This window comes from Cololabis saira, chromosome 20 (genome assembly GCF_033807715.1).
Source record: "Cololabis saira isolate AMF1-May2022 chromosome 20, fColSai1.1, whole genome shotgun sequence".
NCBI classification, from domain to species: domain Eukaryota; kingdom Metazoa; phylum Chordata; class Actinopteri; order Beloniformes; family Belonidae; genus Cololabis; species Cololabis saira.
Genome location: NC_084606.1, coordinates 14,606,625 through 14,632,705, shown reverse-complemented (window position 1 = coordinate 14,632,705; position 26,081 = coordinate 14,606,625). Strand labels below are relative to the sequence as shown.

At 42.3% G+C, this 26,081-nt stretch overlaps 1 protein-coding gene across 3 annotated transcripts in view; it reads left to right on the top strand.

Moving 5' to 3' along the window:
• Positions 1–26,081, top strand: part of kirrel1a (kirre like nephrin family adhesion molecule 1a) — a 46,989-nt gene that overhangs the window by 8,198 nt on the left and 12,710 nt on the right. For all 3 annotated transcript variants that reach the window (XM_061709876.1, XM_061709875.1, XM_061709874.1), the window contains exons 2-10: positions 7,754–7,903; positions 16,714–16,863; positions 16,960–17,117; positions 18,011–18,161; positions 18,733–18,838; positions 20,455–20,603; positions 20,727–20,854; positions 23,376–23,502; positions 24,530–24,630. In XM_061709876.1, coding sequence (XP_061565860.1) covers positions 7,754–7,903; positions 16,714–16,863; positions 16,960–17,117; positions 18,011–18,161; positions 18,733–18,838; positions 20,455–20,603; positions 20,727–20,854; positions 23,376–23,502; positions 24,530–24,630 — 1,220 coding nt within the window. The remainder of the gene's footprint in view (positions 1–7,753; positions 7,904–16,713; positions 16,864–16,959; positions 17,118–18,010; positions 18,162–18,732; positions 18,839–20,454; positions 20,604–20,726; positions 20,855–23,375; positions 23,503–24,529; positions 24,631–26,081) is intronic.

The window sequence follows — 26,081 nt, the reverse complement described above, 5'->3', positions numbered from 1 at the left end:
ACATCCTCTTATGCACAGGGTGGTATCGGAATAGGTGAATCACAAAAATAATGTTCCCTTGCTCTGACCCTTTCCAAATAAATCTGTTTCCACAGCAACCACTTTGATGATAGAGGGGGACAGAGGAAAAGTGAAGGAGGGAAAGGGAGTTCTTGAAGGTACAAAGGTAGCCCAGCAAGGGAATGAGGTCGAAGGTGAAGGGGAGAGTGAGGGATAATTCTCAGTGAGATGCCTTCCAGACAAAAGGAGGTGAATTGTGAATCGTGAGTCGGGGACAAGGCCACAAAAGAGGGGAAGAAAGACGCAGGTCGCTAACTCCAAGTTAGGGGGAGGATGGCAAGGTAGGATGACAGAGGTAGGGAGAGAGCGGGCAGACAATGCCGCAAACAAAGGACGGAGTCTTGAGTCTTTCTCCTTCTGGCTTGTTCCCCTCCGTGTCCTAATCTTTCCTCTGCCCCGTCCCCACCTCTGGGAGACACCTTTGTGTTTGACTGACACTGTGTCAGCCAGCTCAGCGGGTCGCCTGCTTTCACTCCCCGCCACTCTATTTCTATGCCTCTCCCTTGTTCATATAGCACCGTCACCATGGTGACAGGTTATTATGGCCATCCTGCCTGGCAGCCATGTTGTTGAGAGAACGCAGGCACAGGTGGTGGAGTTCCCACAACCAGAGAAATAGATCAAAAGTCTGCAAACAGCCCTGTGCATGAACAAAGTTTAAAGTGTTAATTGGCTGCTGAGACAGTTAATTGATGGTCATGTTGATAAAATGGCTATTGTCATATTTCCTTTTTCAGTTTTATAATCTTTAAGATATTCAGTAATATAAATCAGTGATTGAAAATACTTGGGCTTTGTGCAGTGAACAAAAAAATATCTGAAAATTGCATCGGGGGCATTGATATTATTGTCTAAACTTATTATTCCTTAGTATTTTCTATGGCTGTTAATTAGCCTACATGGCTTATCTCAGACATTATTTATAAGACAAACGGAAATACTTGTGTTAATGAGTGTGCGCTGAGCCTTTTTTAAATAAACCAGATCATAATCTTGTGTCTACACCATGCATATTCATAAAAATGCATGTAGACTACATAAATGAATTGTTTAATAATACATTGTATTCATAGTACTGTGCTACACTATCTCCAAATGAGTTTCTCATTAACTAAAACCAGTTGTTTCGTGTCTGTTTGGAAGTTATTTAGATGAAATGCAAACTTAGAAAGCCTAAAGCGTTTCAAGCACACACGTGCACGCAGAGGTCTGTCAGCACTCCAACTGATGGACGGACGGACGGCTGCAGTGCATGTATGCATGTCATACAGCAAAGAGGGTGAGTCAGTGCCGCATGACTCTGATGGTTGCAACTTTGTCCTAAAACAATGATGTCATCCTACATCACACTTCACAGCTTGGTGTCTGAGGGACCTTGTCGTCTCTTTGTTCTCCGTATTCCTGCATTTCATTTTCAGGCGGCTCCCCTCCATGATGCCGACACATCGGCCACACACGGCGCCGATATGGAATTAGACAGATAACGAAATCAATTTGGAGCAGATTGAGTAATAGTGAGTACAGGAGCGAGGGCGGGAGGGAGAGATAGAAATAATGAGACACCAGTGTTGGCCGCCTGACTATTAATTGATTAGGTGGAGGGAGGATGAGGTCATTGGATTTTTTTTTATTTAAAAAAAAAATGGATGTACAGAGCACAAGGGAGAGTTTCATCAGACACATACATGCAAATCTTCGGGTGCGCTCGCAGATGCGCTTGGACAGAAAACTTTTTTGGGTGGGGGGGGGTGCTTATTCTACACGTCAGCTGTTGCCATGGTGACGCAAGTCTGTGATCCAGCCGAGGCGAGGGATTGGCTGGAGAGAAGTGAGGGAGAGTGTGGCAGGCGGACTTTGGTGGAGTGGTCCAGGAGAGTACGAGGAGCGGGCCAGACAAAAAGATAATTAGATGGACGCGTCACAGTCCATACAAATGGCATTTTATTTAATAGCATCTGAGTCAATGGGACCGAGTACCAGCAGTCAACTTTTTAAAAGACTGTCCTGCACGGCATCACTAGCCACATTTCCTGTCCCATTCAGCAAGGTGAGGCAAGGTCTCCCGTTCACAGGAAAAGAGGGAAGAAATACTATAAATATCCCAGACCTCTCTGCATGCACATACTCCTTCAGTCATTTTCAGTTACAAATTGATAGTTCATTACTGTGCTATTAAAACACCATCACACAGTGCAAGAAAAGCTTGGGGGCCAAGCTGCTGTGGCTGTTCACACAGTGGCGACGTGTGGCCATGCTTTCGGTGAGTCACTTGGTGAGGCAGTGTGTACTTGCCTTTGGCTTTGACGAGCAGAGGTTGGTGTCTCGGCGTCTGCCATGGCTGCCGTCCTAAGTCCCACATGGATCTTAATCTTATCCAAACTTTGACTAGGGTTGTACGACCTCATCGAGCAAAGTGATGTCAACCGTCCCAGTTGGGGATGGAGATGTTCCTCCGGCTTTTCACTCCAAGTTGTAGGAGCAAACCGCCTATGTGTATTGATTACATGTTTGGGGTTTAGAGCGGTTGTGTTTGCGTGTTTGTTGACAGGAAATGGTAAGCCCATGTGGCGAATGTTAAGTCATGCATGCTGTGTGTGTGTGTGTGTGTGTGTGCGTGTGTGTGTGTGTGTGTGTGTGTGTGTGTCTGCGTATGTACATGTGCCCATGTGCATGTGGTCATGGTCACAGCCCTTTGTGACCGTAGTCTTTGTGTGGACAGGGTGTGCAGAGTCTCCGGGTGGTGTCTTGGGTATCAGTGACTCACAGAAATCAGGACACACTCTAAATTTGTCACTGCAGCATAACCCACATAATGAAAGAATATAAGCTTCCTTCTCGGAGCACTTTGTGCATGTGGATTTTCTTCTTTAAACTCACAGGCACAAGCGCATACACCCATGTTGACAAGTGTTAACTGCGTAATACAGAAATCAGAAGGCGACAAACACATAATGAGTCAGTGTTTTCGTTTTTCAGCCCTTGCACGGGTGTTTTCTCTGCAGATTGTGTGGCCTCCACACAACAGCATTCAGTTTGGATTATGCTGTTACGGTTTATGGAGGCAGTTGAGGGAATACCTCCAGCTAGCATATCTGAGGTGGTGGAGGAAAGGATTTGCTTGCCCTCAGGCTGCTGTCGAAGTTGCAAGGTAGTTTAAACCCAGTTAAACTATCAATACACTATAGACGTTTGAGAAAAAGGATTTACAGCTTTTTATGTCACTAAAAACCCACGTTGTACATTCCAGCATCCACATTGAGGTCTCGCCAAATTGTGAAGCATAAAGGAAATTGAAGCACTGTCAGAAAGTCCATTTAAAATCATCATCCATTTTCATGAATAATGGCTTTAGTAGAACGTTTTACATTTATTTTACAAAAAAATACAGTTGGTTTTTCAGCATTATTTTTTAATCACCAAAGCCTTAGCCCTGAAATTGTTTAAATTCACTTTGGTCCAATTAAGTTTTATCTGTATTGAATCTATTCAGAAGAAAAAGTTATCTCATGACCCCCAATAGTGCAGTTTGAGCACGTATGCTATGAGCTTATCTCAATTGTATAGAAAAAGTAGAGCGTGTACATCCTCCCTGCATCCAAAACATGACGAACCATAAATAAGACTGTATCCCAAGATAAAAAAAGCTCAATTTAGAACAATGAGATGTTTGAGGAGATGTCTTGGTCATTAATGAACTTAACAGCGAGCCAATGTCGATGAGCTGAAATTGGGAAAACTATGGTCTCTTTTGCTAGTCCCTGCCAAAACTCTCAGTTCAGGGTTGGATCAGATGATAGACTGTTACTAAGACGTTATAATAGTCCAGTCCCTTGGGTAAGAAATGTAATACACAGTTGAACAAGCTGGTCCTGCAAACCAATTATGTTTTATGTGTATGTCAAAGTACATATCCATAGTGATTCTTCATAGTGGTACTAAAGACCAAAGTAATTTCATTCACTGTTGGGTGTTCGGGGCCAAAAACAATAACTAGCTATGTCTGAATTTAGAAAAATTTGAGCCATTCAGGCTTTTGTTTTATTGAAATAAATGTTAGCATTACTTACTTGTTGATGCTGGCTTCATTGACAAGTATAGTTTTCACTGGTATTTTATCATAAATGAATGCACTTTCTGCCAAATACCGTTGCCTAAAGGAATTATATTAGATGAAAAGCAATGGTCCAAGCTCAGAGCCCAGGTGAACTCCATGATCAACTTCACAGCCTAAAGAAGACATGTTTTTTTTTTTTTTTTTACATAAACAAATCTTATTTATCGGAGTAATATGATTTGATGTTTTTGCCATATGCGGTTCTTTAAATAACTTGTTCAACCACTGTGATAAAACGTCATCTGCTGTGAATTAAAATAGAGTAGTTGTGGTTAGGTTTTCCCTACCGTCATACTGTATGTTCATTACAAGCTCAAATCTACCAGCACATTAAAATTCTTGAAATATTTTTTCTTAAAAACACATTCTACCAAATAATTTTATTTGTCTGACATAAATGAAGCATTCCACACTAAATTAGACTCAGTCAATATGTCTATTATTACAGTAAGGGTGTGATGGATTGCTTAGAGTGGTAATCTAAGGACTTGTACCACTTGTACCTCAAGTGTCTCACAGACTTATAAAGCATGTTAGTTTTAGTTTTATGGTCTTCAGTTTGACCAAACGGGTTAATAGTACAACAGCCCTGGTTTTAAATGCTTTTTTTCTTTTAATTTGTACAGCATTAGCTGCCAGCAGCAGTTTGTTGCGTTCAGTCTAATATCCCTCCCCATAACCTCTTTCAGACATGGACCTCTTTCAGTTAATTGGACAGCAGTCACACGCTGAACGGAGCAACGTGTCTGTATACGTTTAACCACGGCACAAATCAAATCTGAGCTAACACACAGGCGTGTACAGCGGTGGTCTGATCAGTTGTCCTCGGGACTCCTCCAAGCCATGCCATCAAGCAAATAAATAAGAGTGCTGTCCAAAACATCTAACTCCTTGATTTTATCTGTGATGATTAGCTGGAGGGACCTTGACTTTTTCACTGCATTTAAGTCAAATACACAAGTAAAAACAGTTTAAAAGCATTTCTGATGTAATCAAAGCTTCTGCTCTCTATCTGATTGTATAAAATGCATCTAGAGCTACATCATTTAAAAAGAAAAACCAGAATGTAACACTTGGGATGCATCTTAAAAATGTAAAAGCACCATGACAGGTAATGAGGAAACTGAATGTGTTAATGTCTTGATAAATGTAAATGCATAAGATACTGATGGAGCTACTAATACCACATAGCTCATGTCAGAAAACGTAGAAACAAATCCCAGGAAGCTAGCAGTTAGCTGATAAACATTGGACTGCAACTTTCAGTTAAAACTGGACATCAAGAGCAGTCGGAGAACAATCTGACCGTCCTTTTGTTTTCTTCTCTTTGTCACTGCCCCTGAACTGGTGGCGGCAGGCAGCCCCCTTCCTCCAGTTCTGGTTTTCTTGTGGATTCTTGATGTTTATACGATTTTATTTTCGCCGACTGCCACCGGCTGCTTTCGTGGCAACTGTCAGATTTGTCTCGAAAAAAAATACGCTGCTGTGGTCGTACGTTGACGCAAATTTAATTTACATTTACAGAAATGTCTAGAGCCTTTTCGTGGAACTTTTGCTCTTCTGAAATAGAAAACTAATCATTTTTCCAGCATCTTCCCACCCGCTTTAAATAAGTCAGATCAACAGACCCAAAAAATATTACAATGGAAAATATTTCTCATGTGAAAAAAGGAAGGCTTGTTACCCAAGACTGGTTATGGGTAAACAAAACGGAACCAGGGCATGTAACGTTCAGAGGGGAAGTTTGATAATAGTAATGATATCATTTATTTTAAATCATGTCAAAGTACTAACTGGTGTGCGATCATTACTGAATTATACTAGGTACGCGTCCTGCAAAACTCCATCATTGTCTGAGTTCCTTTCCTCACACATTTCCAGTATCTTCAGAATATTAATGCGCTCCGCTGTCAGAAGCCATTGTTGTGACTGGTACGGAAACCCTTCTGCACGACTGCTTTCTTTTGTTATATCAGGCGTATTCTACCTCAACAAAACGCAGCAAACGTGATACCATGGAAGGAGCGCTCACGCCCGTGCATGTGGAAGAGAAGGGGCGAATGTGAGAGGCGCTGACCGAGGGTCATGACGGGGAAGTGGAACGTACGCCGCACGGACATATGGCAATAGTTAAAAAAAGACAGTGATGGCAACCTTCGGAGACGTGCTGGAAGACTTGCGAGGGCACGAGAGAGGCAGAGTGGTAGAGGAACAGAAGGGTAAAAAGAGGGATTGAAAAAAAAAAGTGGAGAGGACAAGTAAGAAATGTAAATGGTAGGAGGTGAAGAAAAAAGGAGTGGAGGGGTGAGAGTTGAGAGATGGGTAAATGAGGGAATGAGAAAGAGAGAGGGAGAAAGTGCTAGAGGGGTGATATTTAATGTGATAAATGAGTTATGACAGTCCGCCTCTAACCCCCTTCCAACCAGTGAGGAGGAGGAGGAACACAGAAATAGAAAGCATTATGGGTAAAATGCACATATACGCCATTATATATGCATATAGAAAGAAAGTGGCGCGTAGGAAAGGGGGAGTTGGAGGAAAAAAGCGGTGCAGGCGAGAGGACATTCATAGGCAGCATTATAGATGTACAAAGGGAAGGCGGCGAGCGGGGATGCATACATATAACCGGGAAGAGCGCGAGAGACGGGAAGTAATTTGGGTAAAGGACATACAATGTTGTGGAGAGGAACAGAAGGAGAGAGGTAGTGGCAGAGGAAGGGGGGGGCAATGCAGCAGTGGGTTAATGATCTACTGTATGAGATCCTTCGAAATAACAAGTGGAGTTCGGGGGGGGGGGGGTGAGAGCAATACTGGGAAGAATGAAAACTTCAAGTAAATCCTCCCCAGAGGTCGCCTCACGTCTATTCCACGCGTCATGCCTTCGAGGGACGGCTAATTACAACTTGTCATCACACAACGTGGAACAGTGGCAGAGTTTTTCTTCACATTTTAGATGGTTGGTGGGCAAGAACGACCATCTAGTACGAGGGGTCTGCCGTGGTGCGAGCCTATGGACTGGAGGCAGAGAGTCCTGCAGACAATGACGGCCACTGTAGTTTCGGTCGGGGAGTGGAGGCCTGGGAGATGACTCATAGCCAGGAATGAAAAAGGGAGAAACAGAGAGACGGGAGGGAGGGCCGCCGAGTTTTGAGGGGAATGAAAGTCAGGAGCGAGAGGAGACGGGGCTGTGAGCGAACCCTATGGCTGAGGCTCGGTGTTTGATCTCCCAGCTCGCCTCTCCTGAGTCAGCTCCGACGCTTCCTCCCTTTCTTCTTCTCTAATTCTGCTCCCATTTCCTCGCCTCTGACACCTCTGTCTCTCCACGTTGTTCGTAACGTGTCTGCGGTGCTCGGTGAATGGCCGCGAGCCACCGAGTGATCAAAGGTGGTAATTACGACGTTCCATTGCCGTGCTGTTGTGGGGGGGGGGGCGAGTTTTAATCAATAAATCATACACAAATAAACAAAAGCAGCGATGATCCTGGAAGGGCTCTAAAGGAGCTCGGTCTGTACACGAGTGAGAAAGTCCCTAACTTTGTCTGTTTCTTTCTTTCCCAATCCCCCCTCTCCCCACCGCCAGTGAGGACGGCGAGATTCTCTCAGGAGCCGGCAGATCAGTCGGTGGTGCGGGGCCAGAGGGTGATCCTGTCCTGCGTTGTCTTCAACTACTCCGGCATTGTTCAGTGGACTAAAGATGGCCTGGCTCTGGGCATCGGAGAAGACCTCCGGGGTGAGACATCACACTCTGTCCTCGGGCTCCCTTCACTCCGCCGAGCATGCGAGTGAGCCGGGTTCTTCTAAAGCTGATATCTTTGGATTGAAACTGCTGATGGGCAACTTTTCATGCAACTGACTTCAAAAATATCTTGGAGTTTTATTTTTTAGTTTGAGTGTTTTTTTTCTCTTTATTGCCCCCCCAAAACCCACGGGCCATTTTTTCTCGTGTCTCATACAAGTTTCTCGTTCAACACTTCAGGATCTAGTAGATATTTTATTCAATGGCGTCTTCTATATCAAGTGAGTCGAAGTTGCAGTCTTCTGGTGCCGAGCAGAAGATGGACCTGGAGGCTAGCTAGGACGCCAGAATCTTGTCAAATTAATGCCAGTGCCCAAGACAAATCAGACATGCACCGACACAGTAGCGCCCTGAGCTCCACGCTGATGTCACCAAGATATGTATCAGCAATAACAGCCGCAAAAGTGACAGTTAGAATCTTTAGCTACTCAGAAGTAGGGATGGGCGGTATGGACTAAAAAATGTATCATGATAATTTCTGGCATTTATCCCGATAACGATAAAAATGACGATAAAAAAAATTTAAAAATAAATCTATCTCACTCTCAGATCCGCCATGTTTGTTACACAAAAAAACGTCATTAACGGGAATTTATCCTTCTTTCTTTCTTTCTTTCTTTCTTTCTTTCTTTCTTTCTTTCTTTCTTTCTTTCTTTCTTTCTTTCTTTCTTTCTTTCTTTCTTTCTTTCTTTCTTTCTTTCTTTCAGTCTTTCAGGCTCATTTCTTTCTTTCTTTGTTTCTTTCTGGCTCATTTCCTTCCTTCCTTCCTTCCTTCCTTCCATCCATCCTTCCTTCCTTCCTTCCTTCCTTCCTTCCTTCCTTCCTTCCTTCCTTCCTTCCTTCCTTCCTTCCTTCCTTCCTTCCTTCCTTCCTTCCTTCCTTCGTTCTGCGTCGATTTAACGCAGAACTATAAATCAGCTTTACACAAAAACGTCATCAACGGGAATTTATCGTTTTTACCGCGAGATGAGAAATTCTTATCGTGGGGAATTTTTTTGACGGTTTATCGTGAACGGTAAAATATCGTCCATCCCTACTCAGAAGTTGCTTTTCACCTAACAGTCCAGCACAAAGAGGCTGATAAATAAAACCACACTTTCTGGAAATTGTGTAACAAAAAAAAAAACTGCCGGTCTAATGTAGTTCGTGCTTTTGTATAATTGATTGTGATAAATACTGTATATAACACTTAGTCCAGAGCCAAGTCAGCAGCCGCTGATGTAGATCACCATCCCTCTCTGGAGCCTCCTCTCGCTTAACCTCTCTGCCCTTTGTAGGTTTTGAATTTTAACTAATCCATTAGAGCCTCAACTAATAATTAATTTCATAAGTAATTAATCTGCTGATTAATTTCTTGATTAAATGATAAATTTCCATTTCCTGAATACATGCCAACGATACATTTTCAGAGTCCGTTGGCTTGCGTTCACATTTCTATCCTTTAACAACAATCAGCCCTTTGTTATCTGCTGTGTTTTCTTGATATTGAAGACACATGAAATGAGCACGTATGTGCTTGTGCACATGTTTTGCATTTGGAAAATACCCGTCTTAGTCTTTTTGGAGCCAGGAGTGATCACATTTGGAGCGAGACAGTGATGCATGAATCATGGACAAACTTTATGTATCTTTTAGGTTGACGTTCTGTTTAAGTCTACAATTATTATAATTCAAAAAAGAAAAACAAAGCACCATAGTACTGATTAAGATTAAATAAGGTTAATAAATCTTTTGAGAAAGTGCACTGATTTTGTTTATCATCGGATTCTACTGAAACTGGGGATGTTTTGGACGCCATGACCTTCAGTGTTGTCGGACTTTAAGGGTGCGTTCGCACCGGTCCTGTTTGGTCTCCTTCAAACAGACCAGAGTCTATTTGACTAGGGGGGTGGGAATGAACAACAGAAGCAGACTCTTCTTCTGCCTAAAAACGTCTCAGTCAAGCGCCAACCAACTCACCTCCTGACCGAGGCCGATGCAGAACTACGATTCGTTGCAGATCAAAAGTGAGGAAGTCTCCAATGACTCCCTTATTAAAATGTCCAACTTTAGACCAGGAATAAACATATTTACAGCTTGGTTCGAAAAACCATCATGGTCTCAGGCGTTGGGTTTCACGTCCGTGACATGAGAGGGGTGGACCACAACAAGTCTTACTTCTGCGTGGTTCAGCCCGGAGGTTAGAAGGCCGGAGCTTGATATGAACCAATAGATACGTGAGTTTTCTTTCATGTTGTTTGTCTGGTTGTTCCCTTCAGTAGTTCTCGCTGCTACTTCCAGAGGAGAGGAGGGAACACGTTATTCAAGGGGTTTGGTTCATTTCACAAAGGTTTGTGTGAAAGTAAATTCAGACCAGGTAAATGTTGCAATCACCCAAACATACTATTAGGTGTAAAAAAGATCAAATTCACTTTGGCAACAGCTCTTGAATCCACTTACAGGAAGTAAAACCAAGGACTCGGGATTTACAACCTCCTCCTCAGCCACCGTCGACATTGTGTTTCCATCACAGTATCGGACTCTGATAGGATCCACTGCCCTCTGGTAGTGACTAAAGTTGCTTTCGTCAACGAAAATTATGACGTCGTCGTCAACGAACCTTTATCACCTGAGGAAAATGGTCATGTGACGATAACGATAATTAAATATATAATGCAATATCGTAGATGAGTAAAAACGAGACTAAAATGTAGATTACAAAATAAAAACTCTGCTAAAATGTGTCTTCATTTTCGTTGACCGAAACAAGACGGACAAAATGTTCTAACAAAGATCCTTAATGTCCATGTTTTCAGTAGTTTCCTCTAGTTTAGTTCTGCTGCTGGGTGACGTTAGTTCCTCAATCCCAGTCGCTGCAGCGGGGAATCAGATCCAGAAGATGCAGCTGCAGAGTTAGAGGCTGATGCCGTTAACGCAGAGCTCTAGGTTCACGTCAATTTAAAACAAAGTTACATTGAGAAACGCGGGGATCTGCTCTGGGGCTGGAGAAGAAGAAGAGACCATCTTTGGATACACTTTCCTACATAGACGTGGAAAAGAAAACCCAATGTGTCGTCGAAAAAGAAAAAGATGGGGAAAAATAAATATGTTGTAAACTCAAATTAGAGTCTTCTGTATCTAGAATGAATGTATTCTTGAGTCTATAAGGTAACAATAATATAATAATAAGATAACCTTTGGGTATGGCTAAATACAATCTTTGACTAAAACTAGACTAAAATGGTCCTGGACAATTCTGACTAAAATAAGACTGAAATGCTCAGAATTTTAATCGACTGAAACTTGACACGACTAAAAGGAGTCTGAACGTGACTAAAACTTATAAAAACTAAAATGACAGCTTGACCCAAAGACTAAAACTAAAATTGAAACAGGCTGACAAAAACAACACTCGTAGTGACGAAATAGCAATTTGACCGATTTGATTGCGAAGTAACAGCTTTGACGTGACATCACCACGAACAACGTGTAGGCCCAAACTAGAAGGACCAGATTAACCCGGTAGAGCTGACGTGGTTGCTGCATGTCTGTCTGCCGCGTTTGCCGACATGGCGATGAATGAGAAGACGTGAACTTGAAGGAGAGGGCTGAATGTCATCTCCTGCCTACAGCGTACTCGTTCAGCATCAGTTGGGTATGCCGTAGGCAGGACATTACGCCCCGCTCAGCACATTTTTGGGCCTGCTCTGAAGTCCCTCCCCTAAGGCAGGGACTCGTCTTGGCCCCTTTAGAAGTTCCTGAATCCTCACTGGTGATGGAGACAAGCGCCAGCAGTCAAGGGCTTGTAAAACACGCCGAGACGTCTTCTAATGCAAACCAGGCTTTTCTCCTTCAGCAGGTCCCCTCCTGGCTACCGTGGTAACGTCATGAGGAGAGCATCCTGGATTGATTTTATATGGAGATTAAAAAAACCTTTTCCTTTATGAATGAAACTCAACTCCAATCAAAATACGATGGTGAACCTTATATAACCATAGAATCCATTTACTCAAACAAAGGAGGTTCTGATTGAATAATTGGCCCGTTAACTGTTGTTATTCTACCGCCAACGGTCTGTGGAATAACATTTTTGGAGCAGCTCCCCAGCGCGAGTACGACATTTCATGTTTGCAAATGTGGTATTTAATGTATGCTGACAAGTTGTTTTTTGCTGCTGAATCTGGCCGTTAAAGCCGGACTGCGTAAGCACACCACGAGATAACAAAGGTCACCGCCGTCTCCCCGTCATGTGACACCGTATCTGTCACGGCAGATGCTCCATCACGTCTCAACGGTGCAGAATGTGCAGATATTTTAAGTTCACGTTGAATCCGCCCACCTTCCAACGCGGACGTCTGACGGGGATCCGTCCCTCCGGCTCCCTCCAGCACATCACGCAGATTGACACCCATCAGTTCGGTTAGGGAGCGTCTCATCATCACCTCTGTCGGGGAAGTGGTGGCGCACACTGACCGGCTAAAATCAGATATTTATGGAGGGGCTGTGTGTATTCACCAGCTCGTGCATAATCTTCATCTACGGCGTTGAGCCCGCGCGATAGCGACGACGACGGACTCCTGTCTGGATGCCTGTCGCCGGGGATTTTTCCCACTTTGATTTTGCCGTACTTTGACAAAACTTGGGTCGAGTGATTCACTTCACTGCTGGTTTGAAACATTTGCAGAATTGCGCCGATTAGCCTCGAAGGGGGCGATGCAGGGCTTTCTGCAACTACTGGTCACAACACGTGGGGCATATTTTTAACCGATCGGCCCAGAGGGGGGGCTGCGTAATTCGTGACATGTGGTGGCTTTGCAACGGTTTATTGTTTATTTTTGGACTTTGGTTGTTTATCTGTTTTGTATAATTTACTCAACTTGTTTTTCCTTCCCCCCCACTTTTTGCTCTACTCATCCTTTCTCCACTGCGATGTACTTTATGCTCTGATCTGGGACTCGTTCCTCTCTTCTCCTCCATCTGTCATGCTATTCCTTTGTGACCTCCTCATCTAAGTTCCCTTGTTCCTCTCCGTCCCTCCTGCTCTCGTTCTTTCAGCTACTTTTGGTGCACTGAGCCCTCTTGCTCATATTCTTCATTTAACTTGTCTGTCCTGTCTCTCATCAGCGTCGTTGCTTGACCCACTCTCACTTCGTGCACTCCTCTTTATGTGCTGTCCTTGTCTGTCCCTTCTCCGGTTTTTTTCTCTAGTCGTTCCCTCAATTCCCTTTTACTTCGTTTAATCATATTATTACTGTAATGGTCCAGTGCTTCAAGCCAAAGCTTTGTAGAAACATGTGAATGAACACGTCCTCTCCGTGTATGTGTACACACACACACATATACACACACATACACGCCACCGCTCTGGGCTTTCCATACGCTTCCTCATCTCTTGACATTTCACATGCAAATGCACCTATATGAAAGCACACACATGCACAGATGCACAGGGAAGCCAAGGGCACGCGAGGTTGGGCAGCTCGGAGGCCGAACACGGAGACGGCAGCCGAGAGTTTCACATGCGATCTGCGTCTGGGCATCAAACATAAATTCTGCACCATGGGCTGGAGTTGATTTAAGTCCCCTAAAACGCTGCTGTCATAATGCATTCGTCCTTTCTCCGGCCACTAAAGGAGAGCGTGGGCGCCCCCTATTGGTGAGAATGCAGCGCCGTATCACAGCTGGAGTGTGCTGGATGGGGGAAGGGAAGGCCGGACCGGAGAGGATGAGTGTGTTATTGTGTGAATGTGCATCCGTGGTCAAGTGTTTACTTTACGCACATCAGTGTCCTCATGTGTCCGCGCATGTCTCCGGTGTCCTCCAGGCTCATGCTAAAAAAGACTTTTTCTTTCTTTTTTTTTTTTTACCCCGTCCATGACACACATTGATGTTTTCCTATCAGCGGGGACTATAACAAGCTGCGCGGTGTCACGGACCGCATGGGTATGCGGGAAGCCCTCAGGCATGTGACCTATGGGTACTTAGTATCTGAAGGTTTGAATAATAAAGGAGATAAAAAGACATGAAGTTAATCCTCAGCCAGCATCGACGCAGAGCAAAACACTGAGATCTGGGAAGAGACGTGAGGCGGGAACTCAGATGACAACACAAGCAGAGAGCGTGCAGCTTCACAAAAATGTCTCGTGTTTTTTTTTCTGCTTTTGGCCACTTTGTTGTTATCAGATACGAGAGATAGAAAGTTTAACCTCTGAGTTAGCCTCCTTCAAGTTAATCCTGCAGTTGAAGGGGAGACAGTATGAAAAATACTCCTCTTAGCTCAAGAAGGGGGGGGCTTTGTTTCCACAAATATGGACCCTAGGTTCTATGTATAGATGTATAGGTTCTATGTATAGATGTAAGCTTCTATGTATAGATGTAAAGGTTCTATGTATAGAACTTAGGGCTGGGGATCAAATCAAATGTCAATTGAAATGTCAAAAGATTTTGATTCTTAAGATTCAGAATCGATTATCGCGATTTGATTCAATTCACTTCGGTATTGATTTGGGTTAGTGTTTTTAAAAAGGTTTTTTGAACTGTTACCTGAATTACATGACTGTAGTTATGCAACATATTAATACTAGTATTAAACTTGACCATGTTCATTGTTTGATAGTTTCACACTACATGCATGAATTAAATGACGCGACTACTGGGATTAAAGTTCACCGGGCGAAAACATAATAATAATAATAAAAAAAAAAGATCTTAAGACATACAAATCGATTTTCAGGACTTAATATGAGAATCGATTTAGAATCAGAGAATTGATTTTTTTCAACACAGGCCTAATAGAACCTACATCGGTGTTGGTGTTTATGCTCGTCCGTCGTCACTCATGCTGCTTTTGTTCAGCCACGGTTGCAAATGCGGCAGATCGTAAGTGAGTTGGAGCTCATACTGTAGATGTTGGACGACAGTACTTTTACTTACTTTGCAGCAATCTATCTTTCTACCCAGCTGAAAATGATACCGAAGAAGTAGTTGCAGGAAATATATAGAAGAAGAACAATGTTGCAAAGCACACCAGTCACATTTCTTGCAGTCTCATCAGCCTCGTACACGTCCTTCGATTCCAATTTTCAAGATTCAGAATCGATTATCAAGATTTGATTTGATCCGATTCGATTCGATTCGATTCGATTCCGATATTGATTTGGGTTAGTGTTATTAAAACTGTTTTTTGAGCTGTTGTATGAATTATATGACTGTAGTTATGCAAAATATTACTACTAGTATTGAGATTCAACAGCAAGTATTGGCAGCTAATGATGCTGTAAGGACCAATCAGCTCCCAGAATGCTGATAGAACTGCTTTCAGAAACATCATGTGGGTCAGAATTATCAAACAGATCCAGGGCAGCAAACAGAGACGGATGAAATCAGTTTTATTTTTTCCCACATTCCGTTTTTATTTCATTCCATTTTCGGTCTATTTTGGTTTTTAATTTTTGAGCATTTGGTTTTTAGCATTTTTTGCAAATATAACCCCCAAGACAGTATATAAAGTAATGAAATAGACCATTTATGCAATTATAACCTAACACTTTAATGTTTTCATACCTTTAAACTTTTTTGGGGATAAACAAAAAAATAACCAAAAGTTGTAATGTAATGATGAAAAAAAATAAATAAATACGGTAAATAAATAAAAAACAAACAACCGCCCCCCCCAAAAAATAAATAAATAAATAAATAAAAAAAATCGATCTTTAGACATATGAATCGTTTTTTAGGAATTAATATGAGAATTGATTTAGAATTGGGAAATCGATTTTTTTCAACACAGGCCTAGTTGTGGGTAGGTCTTGATATTGCTCCTCCTCTGCAGAGTACTGTGACATCACAAACCCAGGAGTCCCCATCTTTATCAACATGCTGCCTTTTTTTGTTGCTACATCTGCTGTACCAGAGTAGGGCGGCACAAAGCTGTAGCACGGATGACCAAAAAGGCCCCACACCCTGCGGGATAGTTGGTGGAGGGCGGTTGAAAGGCTGACTCCGCCCACTACAACTGGCTGCTATGAACAGAGCTGTTAAGATATCGTTGAAATGGGAGTTTGTGTGTGTTAGGGCTGGGCGATATAGACCAAAAGTCATATCTCGATATTTTCTAGCTGAATGGCGATACTCGATATATATCGATATTTTTTCCGTGCCATAATTGGGGTTTCCCCCAAAGCATTATAGCATAGCATCTCTGTTAGCTTCATTTTTTTCTGAGGGAAACCCTTAAAAAAACAGTCAGTTTTAATACAAAGCCTCGTGCCAAATGTCACACAGGTCCTTTATTAACAGAGGTCTGCACAATATCAAAATGTATAAAACAAATGAAATAAAAATAAACTGCCTGCATATATAGAATAAAAATGCTTCATGAATAAAATAAAACAAATATCCCTTTCCTGCATAACAATTAAATTAAAATACACTGTGCAATTAATACAATGTAGACAGTAACAGGCAGACTTTTCCACTGAGGTTGACAGTTGTGCAAATAACAAAACATTTGTGCGAATCTCAAATAAAACATTCAAATCAATTTGTCACAAAATAAGCTATATCAAAATAAAAAAAATAAAAATACAAAATTTAAAATCGATATAAACGATATTGTCTCGTACCATATCGCGTTTGAAAATATATCGATATATATTAAAATCTTGTTATATCGCCCAGCCCTAGTGTGTGTTTTTATTGTGTATCTGTGATATTGTGAGGGTGCATGTTGTCACCATGCGTGTCCACATATCTGTGTGTCCCAGCCTGGCCCCGGTACCGTGTTCTACGCGTCCAGGAGCTGGGGCAGTACAACCTGGAGATCCTGTCGGCGGATCTATCCGATGACTCGCTGTACGAGTGCCAGGCCCCTGACGCCGCGCTGAGGTCCAGGAGGGCCAAGCTCACCGTGCTCAGTACGTTAGTGTTTCAGAGTTGCAGCGTCGCACGTCGATGGGGGGTTGCATCAGTCTGACTCTCTCTCTCTCTCTCTCTCTCTCTCCCTACTCCAGTCCCTCCGGACGACCCCATGATCGATGGCGGTCCTGAGGTCTTGCTGAACGCAGGGGAGTCCTACAACCTGACCTGTGTGTCCCGAGGTGCTAAACCGCCTTCCATGGTCGAGTGGCTTAAAGACGGTCTACCCATAGATGGCGCCGTCAGTACCAAAGTACGCTCAACCCCCACCCCTCCCCATCCACCACACACTCTCAGTCACATCTAGGGGTCATGAAGGACCTCACGATACGATACGCATCACGATACTTGAGCCACGATACGATACACATTGCGATATCCGGATTATGCGATATCCCGATTATTATATTCTACATAGTTCACCGAAAAATGTAAAAATGCATTACACATCTTAAAATCCAAGTTGTAAATATGTACATCAGATGATAGTGATGGATCTTAAAATCCGAGTTGCACGTTCATCAGATTATAGTGACAATTCATGGGACAAACGGAGTCAAAACAATATTTTATTATAACTATACAAGCTAAAGTTACAACATATTTGTATATGTTTTTCATATTATTTACATCATATGAAATTAACATTAAATTTAGTATGAGGTTGCTTTAATTATGTGGCAAATGATAATAAACACAAGAAAGATGGAACTAAAACCAAGGACAGGCACAGTGATCAGTCAGTATAGATATAAATCCATAAATAAATAAACCTCTGTCCATTATTTTTCATTTTTTAAGGACAGGCAATTGTGTTATATAAAAAATAAATTATAAAATGAAATAAAACGTGAAATAAAACCTGAGCTCAGTGCAGGGCCCTCCCAGGGTTGGTAGAGAGTGGCAATGCCCAGGACTGTCACTTAGGTAGGAGCACTGGGGGATATAATGGGGAAAAAATCGGGGATAAAAAATATATTAAAAAAAAATAAAAATAATCGATATTCAAATTTTGAATATCGATATTGAATCGGCTGGAAAAGTATTGCAACATATTGCCATGTCGATATTTTTGCCCACCCCTAGTCACATCCATACACCGGGAAGGGTCTTTGTGATCTCTGATCTGTCCTCTGCCGTCACTAGGAGGTGCTTCCAGACAGGAAGAGGGTGACCACGCGCAGCTACCTTCCCATCAACCCCATCGACACGGACACGGGGAGGAACTACAGCTGCGTGGCCACCAACCTGGCTGCCCCCTTGGGCAGAAGCACAACCGTCACCCTCAACGTGCACCGTGAGTCGTGTTGCTCCTACAGCCACCACACAAGAGAACACAATCAGCACATTTTCATTTATTTATGAAGTTTGTTGTTTGGATTTACAAAGGAAATTTACAGAAACGTTACATACGAAAGTTGAAATGGGGAACTTTGGTGGGAAACGCCATTTAGGAAACGTTCCAATGAGAACATACGGCGCCTGGTAGGAATTTATGGGAAATCTGTGGTTATTTATCGTATATAAACATTCAATTGAATTGTACTTTAATTTCCTGGTATAGCAATAACAAAGTCACCTCGAAGCACTTAAAGTACTCAAAGTTAACAAAGTTAAATCCATATTATATTCACTTTAATCCAGTTCACTGTGTTTTTTTACATAATGCAATTCATGGAGTCCAGAACTTACATTTCTTGTAGTGCAATTCATAAGCCTTAATCATTTTAACTTGCTTCTCTGTATGTTAGTAATAATAATAATGTAATAACAATAATTCATGTCGCTTCAGGAAGAAGAATGTTTTGTTGTCAGATAACGGTGAATTGCAGTCAGACCCGTGTTATACGAATCCCTCTCCCTTTCAGATCGACCGATGGTGACCTTGTCCATTGAGCCTCGTTCTGTCCTAGAAGGAGACAGAGTCACCTTCACCTGCCAGGCTCATGCCAACCCTCCTATAATGGGTTACAGGTGGGCTTTATCCTCCTTTCTTTACTCCTGTTATCGTTCTAACTAGGGATGGGCGGTATGGACTAAAAAATGTATCACGATCATTCCTGGCATTTATCCCAATAACGATAAAAATGACGATAAAAAAAATACCAATTCAACTCCAACTTTGTAACTATAAATCTATCTCCACATTCAGTCTTTGGAGCCCCCAAATCACTGCTCTAAAAGAATACTAAATGCTACTAAACTACACCAATTACATTGAATTAATTAAAACCAATTAAATGAGTCCACCTGTACTGAAAACTGTAATGACTCAGATCCGCCATGTTTGTTACACAAACACGTATCAACTGGAATTATCCTTCTTTCTTTCTTTCTTTCTTTCTTTCTTTCTTTCTTTCTTTCTTTCTTTCTTTCTTTCTTTCTTTCTTTCTTTCTTTCTTTCTTTCTTTCTTTCTTCCTTCCTTCTTTCCTCCTGCTCTCTCCTTCCTTCCTTCCTTTCTTCCTTCCTCCCTTCCTTCCTTCCTTCCTTCCTTCCTTCCTTCCTTCCTTCCTTCCTTCCTTCCTTCCTTCCTTCCTTCCTTCCTTCCTTCTTTCCTTCCTTCCTTCCTTCCTTCCTTCCTTCCTTCCTTCCTTCCTTCCTTCATTCCTTCCTTCCTTCCTTCCTTCCTTCCTTCCTTCTTTCCTTCTTCCCTCCTGCTCTCTCCTTCCTTCTTCCCTTCCTCTTTTCTCCCTTCCTTCCTTCCTTCCTTCCTTCCTTCCTTCCTTCTTCCCTTCCTCTTTTCTCCCTTCCTTCCTTCCTTCCTTCCTTCCTTCCTTCCTTCCTTCCTTCCTTCCTTCCTTCCTTCCTTCCTTCCTTCTTTCTTTCCTTCTTTCCTCCTGCTCTCTCCTTCCTTCTTCCCTTCCTCTCTTCTTCCTTTCTTCCTTCCTTCCTTCCTTCATTCCTTCCTTCCTTCCTTCCTTCCTTCATTCCTTCTTCCCTTCCTCTTTTCTCCCTTCCTTCCTTCCTTCCTTCTTACCTTCCTCTTTCCTTCCTTCCTTCCTTCCTTCCTTCCTTCCTTCCTTCCTTCCTTCCTTCCTTCCTTCCTTCCTTCCTTCCTTCCTTCCTTCCTTCCTTCTTCCCTTCCTCTTTTCTCCCTTCCTTCCTTCCTTCCTTCCTTCCTTCCTTCCTTCTTACCTTCCTCTTTCCTTCCTTCCTTCCTTCCTTCCTTCCTTCCTTCCTTCCTTCCTTCCTTCCTTCCTTCCTTCCTTCCTTCCTTCCTTCCTTCCTTCCTTCCTTCCTTCCTTCCTTCCTTCCTTCTTACCTTCCTCTTTCCTTCCTTCCTTCCTTCCTTCCTTCCTTCCTTCCTTCCTTCCTTCCTTCCTTCCTTCCTTCCTTCCTTCCTTCCTTCCTTCCTTCCTTCCTTCCTTCACGTACGTTGTGCGTGGATTTAACACAGAACTATAAATCAGTTTTACACAAAAACGTCATCAACGGGAATTTATCGTTTTTACCGCCAGATGACAAATTTTTTTGACGGTTTATCGTGAACGGTAAAATATCGCCCATCCCTAGTTCTAACACATCTGTGCTACTCTCCTGTATAAATGTCTGTTTCTGAGACTGATAGTGAAGCGTGTATGACTCGTAGGTGGGCTAAGGGAGGCGTGGTGCTGCAGGGCGCCAGGGAGAGCGTGTTCACCACCAAGGCGGACCACTCCTTCTTCACCGAGCCCGTCTCCTGTCTGGTCTTCAACGCCGTGGGGAAGACCAACGTCAGCATCCTGGTGGACGTTCAGTGTGAGTCACGCGGGGCTCATCCCGCTTCAGTCTGGAGTCAAAGGAATGAAACAAACAGTTTATGTCTCCCAGAGCGGCTGCTTCCACCACTCACCCTCTCCGTGTCTCTTGTCGTTTCTCCAGTCGGTCCCATCCTGCTGGTGGAGCCGCAGCCCAAGACGGTGGACGTCGACTCCGATGTCACCCTCAACTGTAAATGGGCCGGAAACCCTCCGCTCACGCTAACCTGGTTCAAAAAGGGTTCCAACATGGTGAGAAGGACACTAATCCCTCATACCTCGTCTCCTCCGAGACGTGAGAGGGGGCGCGACTCACACGCAGGATGAGTCACGTCACCTTTAAAGGCTGAAACCAGGCATGGTTTAGTCTCCGTGTCAGCAGATGTGATGTTGTCCGCGGTTATGTAAATGTTAAGTATCCGTTGTGACATCGAGTAACTGCTGGCTGCTTGTGCTGACGTCAAGACGGCTCAGCAGATCGGTGACACTACCAAGGGACTCGCTCGTAGCTCGTAGCTCGTCTCTGCCATCTTGTGAATTACCTCGGTGTGTGTGAGCAATATTCCGTCATGGTGACAGAAACATTATGTCGTGGAAGAGCATCAACTAAAATACATCCACATCTAACGGTTGGACAAAACCAGCATGTTCTTCTGAATTTTGAAGCAGGGCCTAGTAACGTGTTTCCCCTGGTGTCTAATTTCTATTACTGCTGTTATCAGAGCAGGAGACGAGATACTGAGACATTGAGAGTGAATTTTGATCCAAAGGTTAAAGTTCTTTTGATTGTTTAGTGAAATGGGCGTAAGAAGAATATTTCACATCCTGACTCACTTTCTTTTTTTGATCACGAGACCGTCAGGACTTTTTATACTCGGCCCACTATTTTGGGGATGGCTAAAACTCCGGAGATGAAGACAGTTGTAGGCCAATTATAAAGTCAAAGACTCGCTCCAATAAGAAGAGGCTTCAGAATAGGGATGTGCGGTATGGACTAAAAAATGTATCACGATCATTTCTGGCATTTATCCCGATAACGATAAAAATGATGATAAAAAAAATACCAATTAAACTCCACCTTTGTAACAATAAATCTATCTCGCTCTCAGATCCGCCTTCCGTCATGTTTGTTACACAAAAACGTATCAACAGGAATTTATCCTTTTTTCTTTCTTTCTTTCTTTCTTTCTTTCTTTCTTTCTTTCTTTCTTTCTTTCTTTCTTTCTTTCTTTCTTTCTTTCTTTCTTTCTTTCTTTCTTTCTTTCTTTCTTTCTTTCTTTCTTTCTTTCTTTCTTTTCTGGATCATTTCTTTCTTTCTTTCTTTTCTGGCTAATTTCTTTCTTTCTTTCTTTCTTTCTTTCTTTCTTTCTTTCTTTCTGGCTCATTTCTTTCTTTCTCTCTTTCTCTCTTTCTTTCTTTCTTTCTTTCTTTCTTTCTTTCTTTCTTTCTTTCTTTCTTTCTTTTTTTCTTTCTTTCTTTTTTGTTCAGGCTCATTTCTTTCTTTCTTTCTGGCTCATTTCCTTCCTTCCTTCCATCCTTCTGCGTCATCAACGGGAATTTATCGTTTTTACCGCGAGATCGCCCATTCCTACTTCAGAACCACCTGAGGAGAGTTCTCCTCATGCACGCGTGTGTGCATGAGGACGTGCATGCAGTCCACGTGCTGAAATATCTTCAAACGCTACGCTGAACCCCACGTTTACTTTCATCGGTGCGTGAGTGTGTGTGATGAGAGAAGAATCCATATTTGTGAAGGAAAACAACATCAATACATATGAAAAAGTGTGTGAACGGCACAAAGGCACGTTGAGTGGTCATCATGACCACTTATATCATTTGATGTTAAGATGTATTGAATTTGTCAGCCACAAATTAGGAAATAACAAATGCACGCTGACATGAACTATCGTTTCCTTGACTACAGACTATCACATTATGAAGTCTGGATTGGTAAATAAATAAATAAAAGAAAGTAAGAAAGAATTCTTATACGTGAGTTTGTGTTTCTCTGAAATAAATCCTGAAATATTTTCTTTTTTTTCCTTTCAAAATGACATTTTTAAAGGGACTTTTATTTTCTGCAGCTTCCCTTGCTTCCCAGCTACTTATGTTCCCGTCTCTTACGTATTTACATGTCTTCCGACAAGCGCCAGAGACGCACTAATCCAGCCTCCCGCTGTATCTGCTGCTGCTGCTGTGTTTGACTCAGATAACCGCGTCTCTTTATTTCTGTGCAGCCGCAGCAAATATAAAACACTTTTACCTCACCGGGCTAATTCAGGACACATTTCATAGCCTCATTTCAGAGGCACATTCGCTTTCTTGATTATTCGGTGCGGATTTAAATGGCTGAGCGTGTTCTGATTAACTTTGGTTGACCTGCAGCCCGTAATTGAGGACCAGAGCCGGGACTGACCAGCAGACAGCGACGGCTTTATTACGCATCACCTAAACGTGCCCCGGCCCGGCCAGCGTCCACGTTTGATTAATGAGGTGTTTCTTCCTCCGAGGGGGCTTCTCTCGATAACCATCGCTTTTTCTCGCAGCTAATTTTCTGATGAATGCAGTTGCTAGGCAACAGTGAAAAACCGCTGTGATGGTTTAAAAGCTGGTGTGCGAGTCAGGGTCAGACTAGTAAAATAAAATAATAAAATAAGGTATGCGGGGTACAGCTGTACGTCATCCCTTCTTTCTCTCAGTGGAATTTCACGTAATTCTGTCGTTTGGTCGGCTAATCTCGCGTTTCTTATCTTTTTTTTTCCGTTCCCTGCAGGTTCTGAGTAACAGCAACGAGTTGTATCTGAAGTCGGTGAGCCAGGCCGATGCTGGGCAGTATGTGTGCAAGGCCATCGTCCCGCGGATCGGTGTCGGAGAGACCGAGGTCACGCTCACGGTCAACGGTCAGAAACCTTCACATCTCCTGTTTTCAAGCATCAAAGTGACAGTAGCTATGACAGTGACAGATTATCTTGCACCAACAAACCCACTTTTCATTCATAACAATACACTTAAATTCCAAGACATAATTAATCTGAACACCACTGTTATAATATACAAGGCTTACAACAATTTACTTCCGGGCTGCATGCAGGAACTGTTCAAGCCAAGAGCGGGCAAACACGACCTCAGGGGAACTGCAATGTTTGACACAACAACAGTTAGAACAAACGCAAAGGGCAGATGTTTATCCGTTCTAGGAGTAAAACTGTGGAACTCATTAGAAAATGACCTTAAACTAGCAAATTCAATAAAAGCATACAAGATATTATTCAAAGCAAAGGTAATGGACACATATATAGAAACACAATAAGCAAACAAAGAAGAATGTACACATGCACGAGATAAAATGACAACTTAAATTTGTTTTGCCGGTTTCCTTAGCATCTTTTCACTTTCTGTTTTCAGAGCCATCATTATTATTATTATTATTATTATTATTATATTATTGCTATTATTATTATTATTGTTATTATTATTATTATTATTATTATTATTATTATTATTATTATTATTATTATTACTATTATTATTATCATCATCATCGTTATTATTATTATTATTATTATTATTATTATTATTTTGTGTAGACTTATGATACTTCATTTGTTTTTTTTTGTTTTTTTCTATACACTTTGTATATTTTGTATTCAGTTAAAAGGTGGGCAAGATAAGCTTTATGCTTCAAGCCCAGACCTTTTCGGTCAAATAATCACAATGTTGACCAGGGAAAAACCTGTGTTACCGGTATCTTGTTTGTGGATTTTTGTTTGTGATTGACCGAAATAAATATTTACTACTACTAGCTTAAAAAAAAAGAAAAGAAAGTGAAATATCAAAACCAATTCTCTCCAACAGGCCACGAATTCCTTTATTTGGAATAATTCCCTCTCTGATATGAGTTTAAAATGTCCCCCTTGACCCCCGCAGGCCCGCCCATCATTTCCAGTGACCCGGTCCAGTACGCTGTGAGGGGGGAGAGAGGGGAGGTGAAGTGCTACATCGCCAGCACTCCCCCTCCAGATAAGATCGTAAGTATTTCTGGCACCTCCAGTGACATTTAGGCAAAGCTTCATTTATTTAGACAAGAAGAAGAAAGCTTTGGCCACAAAGAGCACAGAGTTGTACCTTTTAGTCCAACAGCAGTCTGTATTATACTGTCAAAGCAGCCTCCTCCTCCTTAATGGCTCCCCTCCTGCAGGGAGGATGCTGTTAGGCAGTGTCCCCTTTTCTTTTAGAGTGGTGACTCGCCCTCGAACTCTCCCTGAACGCACCTCCATCCCATCCCTGGCATCAGCATGGCGATGCTAACAATGAGCCCGTCCGCTTTTAGCCGTGCATCAGAGAGCAGCGGCGGCGGGTTCTCGGCTCCCCTGCCTCCGTGACTGATCCGTCCTGACTCGCAGCACGCGCTGCTAATGCAGGCTGCCAAGGCAGGGACAGAAAGACCTTTATAAAATATAAAGGACTGCAGAGAAACAGTTGTCCCTGTAAACGCCGCAGCCAGGAGACTCTCCTTCTCTGCAATAAGTGGGCAAATTATAGGAACATGTGGGCTTATGCATAATTAACGGGCCCCTACTACGGTACTTCAATGATGAATAATATAGCTGCTTTTAGTGGCTTTAAAGATGGAGAATGAGCAATATTCTCAGTCACTCGCCGCGCTCCTCTGCTTCCAACTCTTGCAGCCGTGCGGTTTATAAACTTGCATGAGGTTGGTGTTTCAAATTATGCAGACGGCCGTGTTTGACATAGGCTGATGTGTTGGGCAGCAACCACGTCTCACTGGTTATCTGACTGGTTACCTCACTGGTTGCCCTGTCGCCTAATTTATTTTTTATTTTTATTTATTTATTTGCACAGTGATAACACAATAATTCTTTTTTTTATCATACAAGGACAAATACTTTTGCAGGAGAGGAAAAGAAGCCCGAAGGGGCTTATAAAAAATCCTCCCCTCAATACAAAATCACCAAAACAAAACAGTCAATAGCAAAAGAATAGAAAGGAAAAAGAAAAGGTAAAAGAAACAAAGAAAAATATAATAAGTACACAAACAAAAATATCCATGAAATGGCAATTTCATTTCAGTACGAATAGCCTGTTAATTTTGTCTAAATAAAAGATAGCCCACTAAGCTGGTCCTAAACATTTTTAAGGATGAGGCTAACTTAAGAGATCTATCTAAACAGTTCCAGAGTTGAGGGCCATGGAATTTGATAAAGGATTGGTGACTGCAGGTACGACAAAGAGGTAAATGAAAGTTCTTCCCACCTCTAACTGAATAAGAATGAATATCTGATGATAACAGAAAAAAATTATGAAAAGTGCCTGGAATGTCTTGTTTGAAATGAATTAACTTAAACATGAACAGGCATGTTTGAAACTTGTTAATAGAGAAAATTGATAATAATTTAAATTTGCTAAATAAGGGTACAGAAGGTGCTTGATGAGAAGAAAATGAAATCATTCTCAAGAA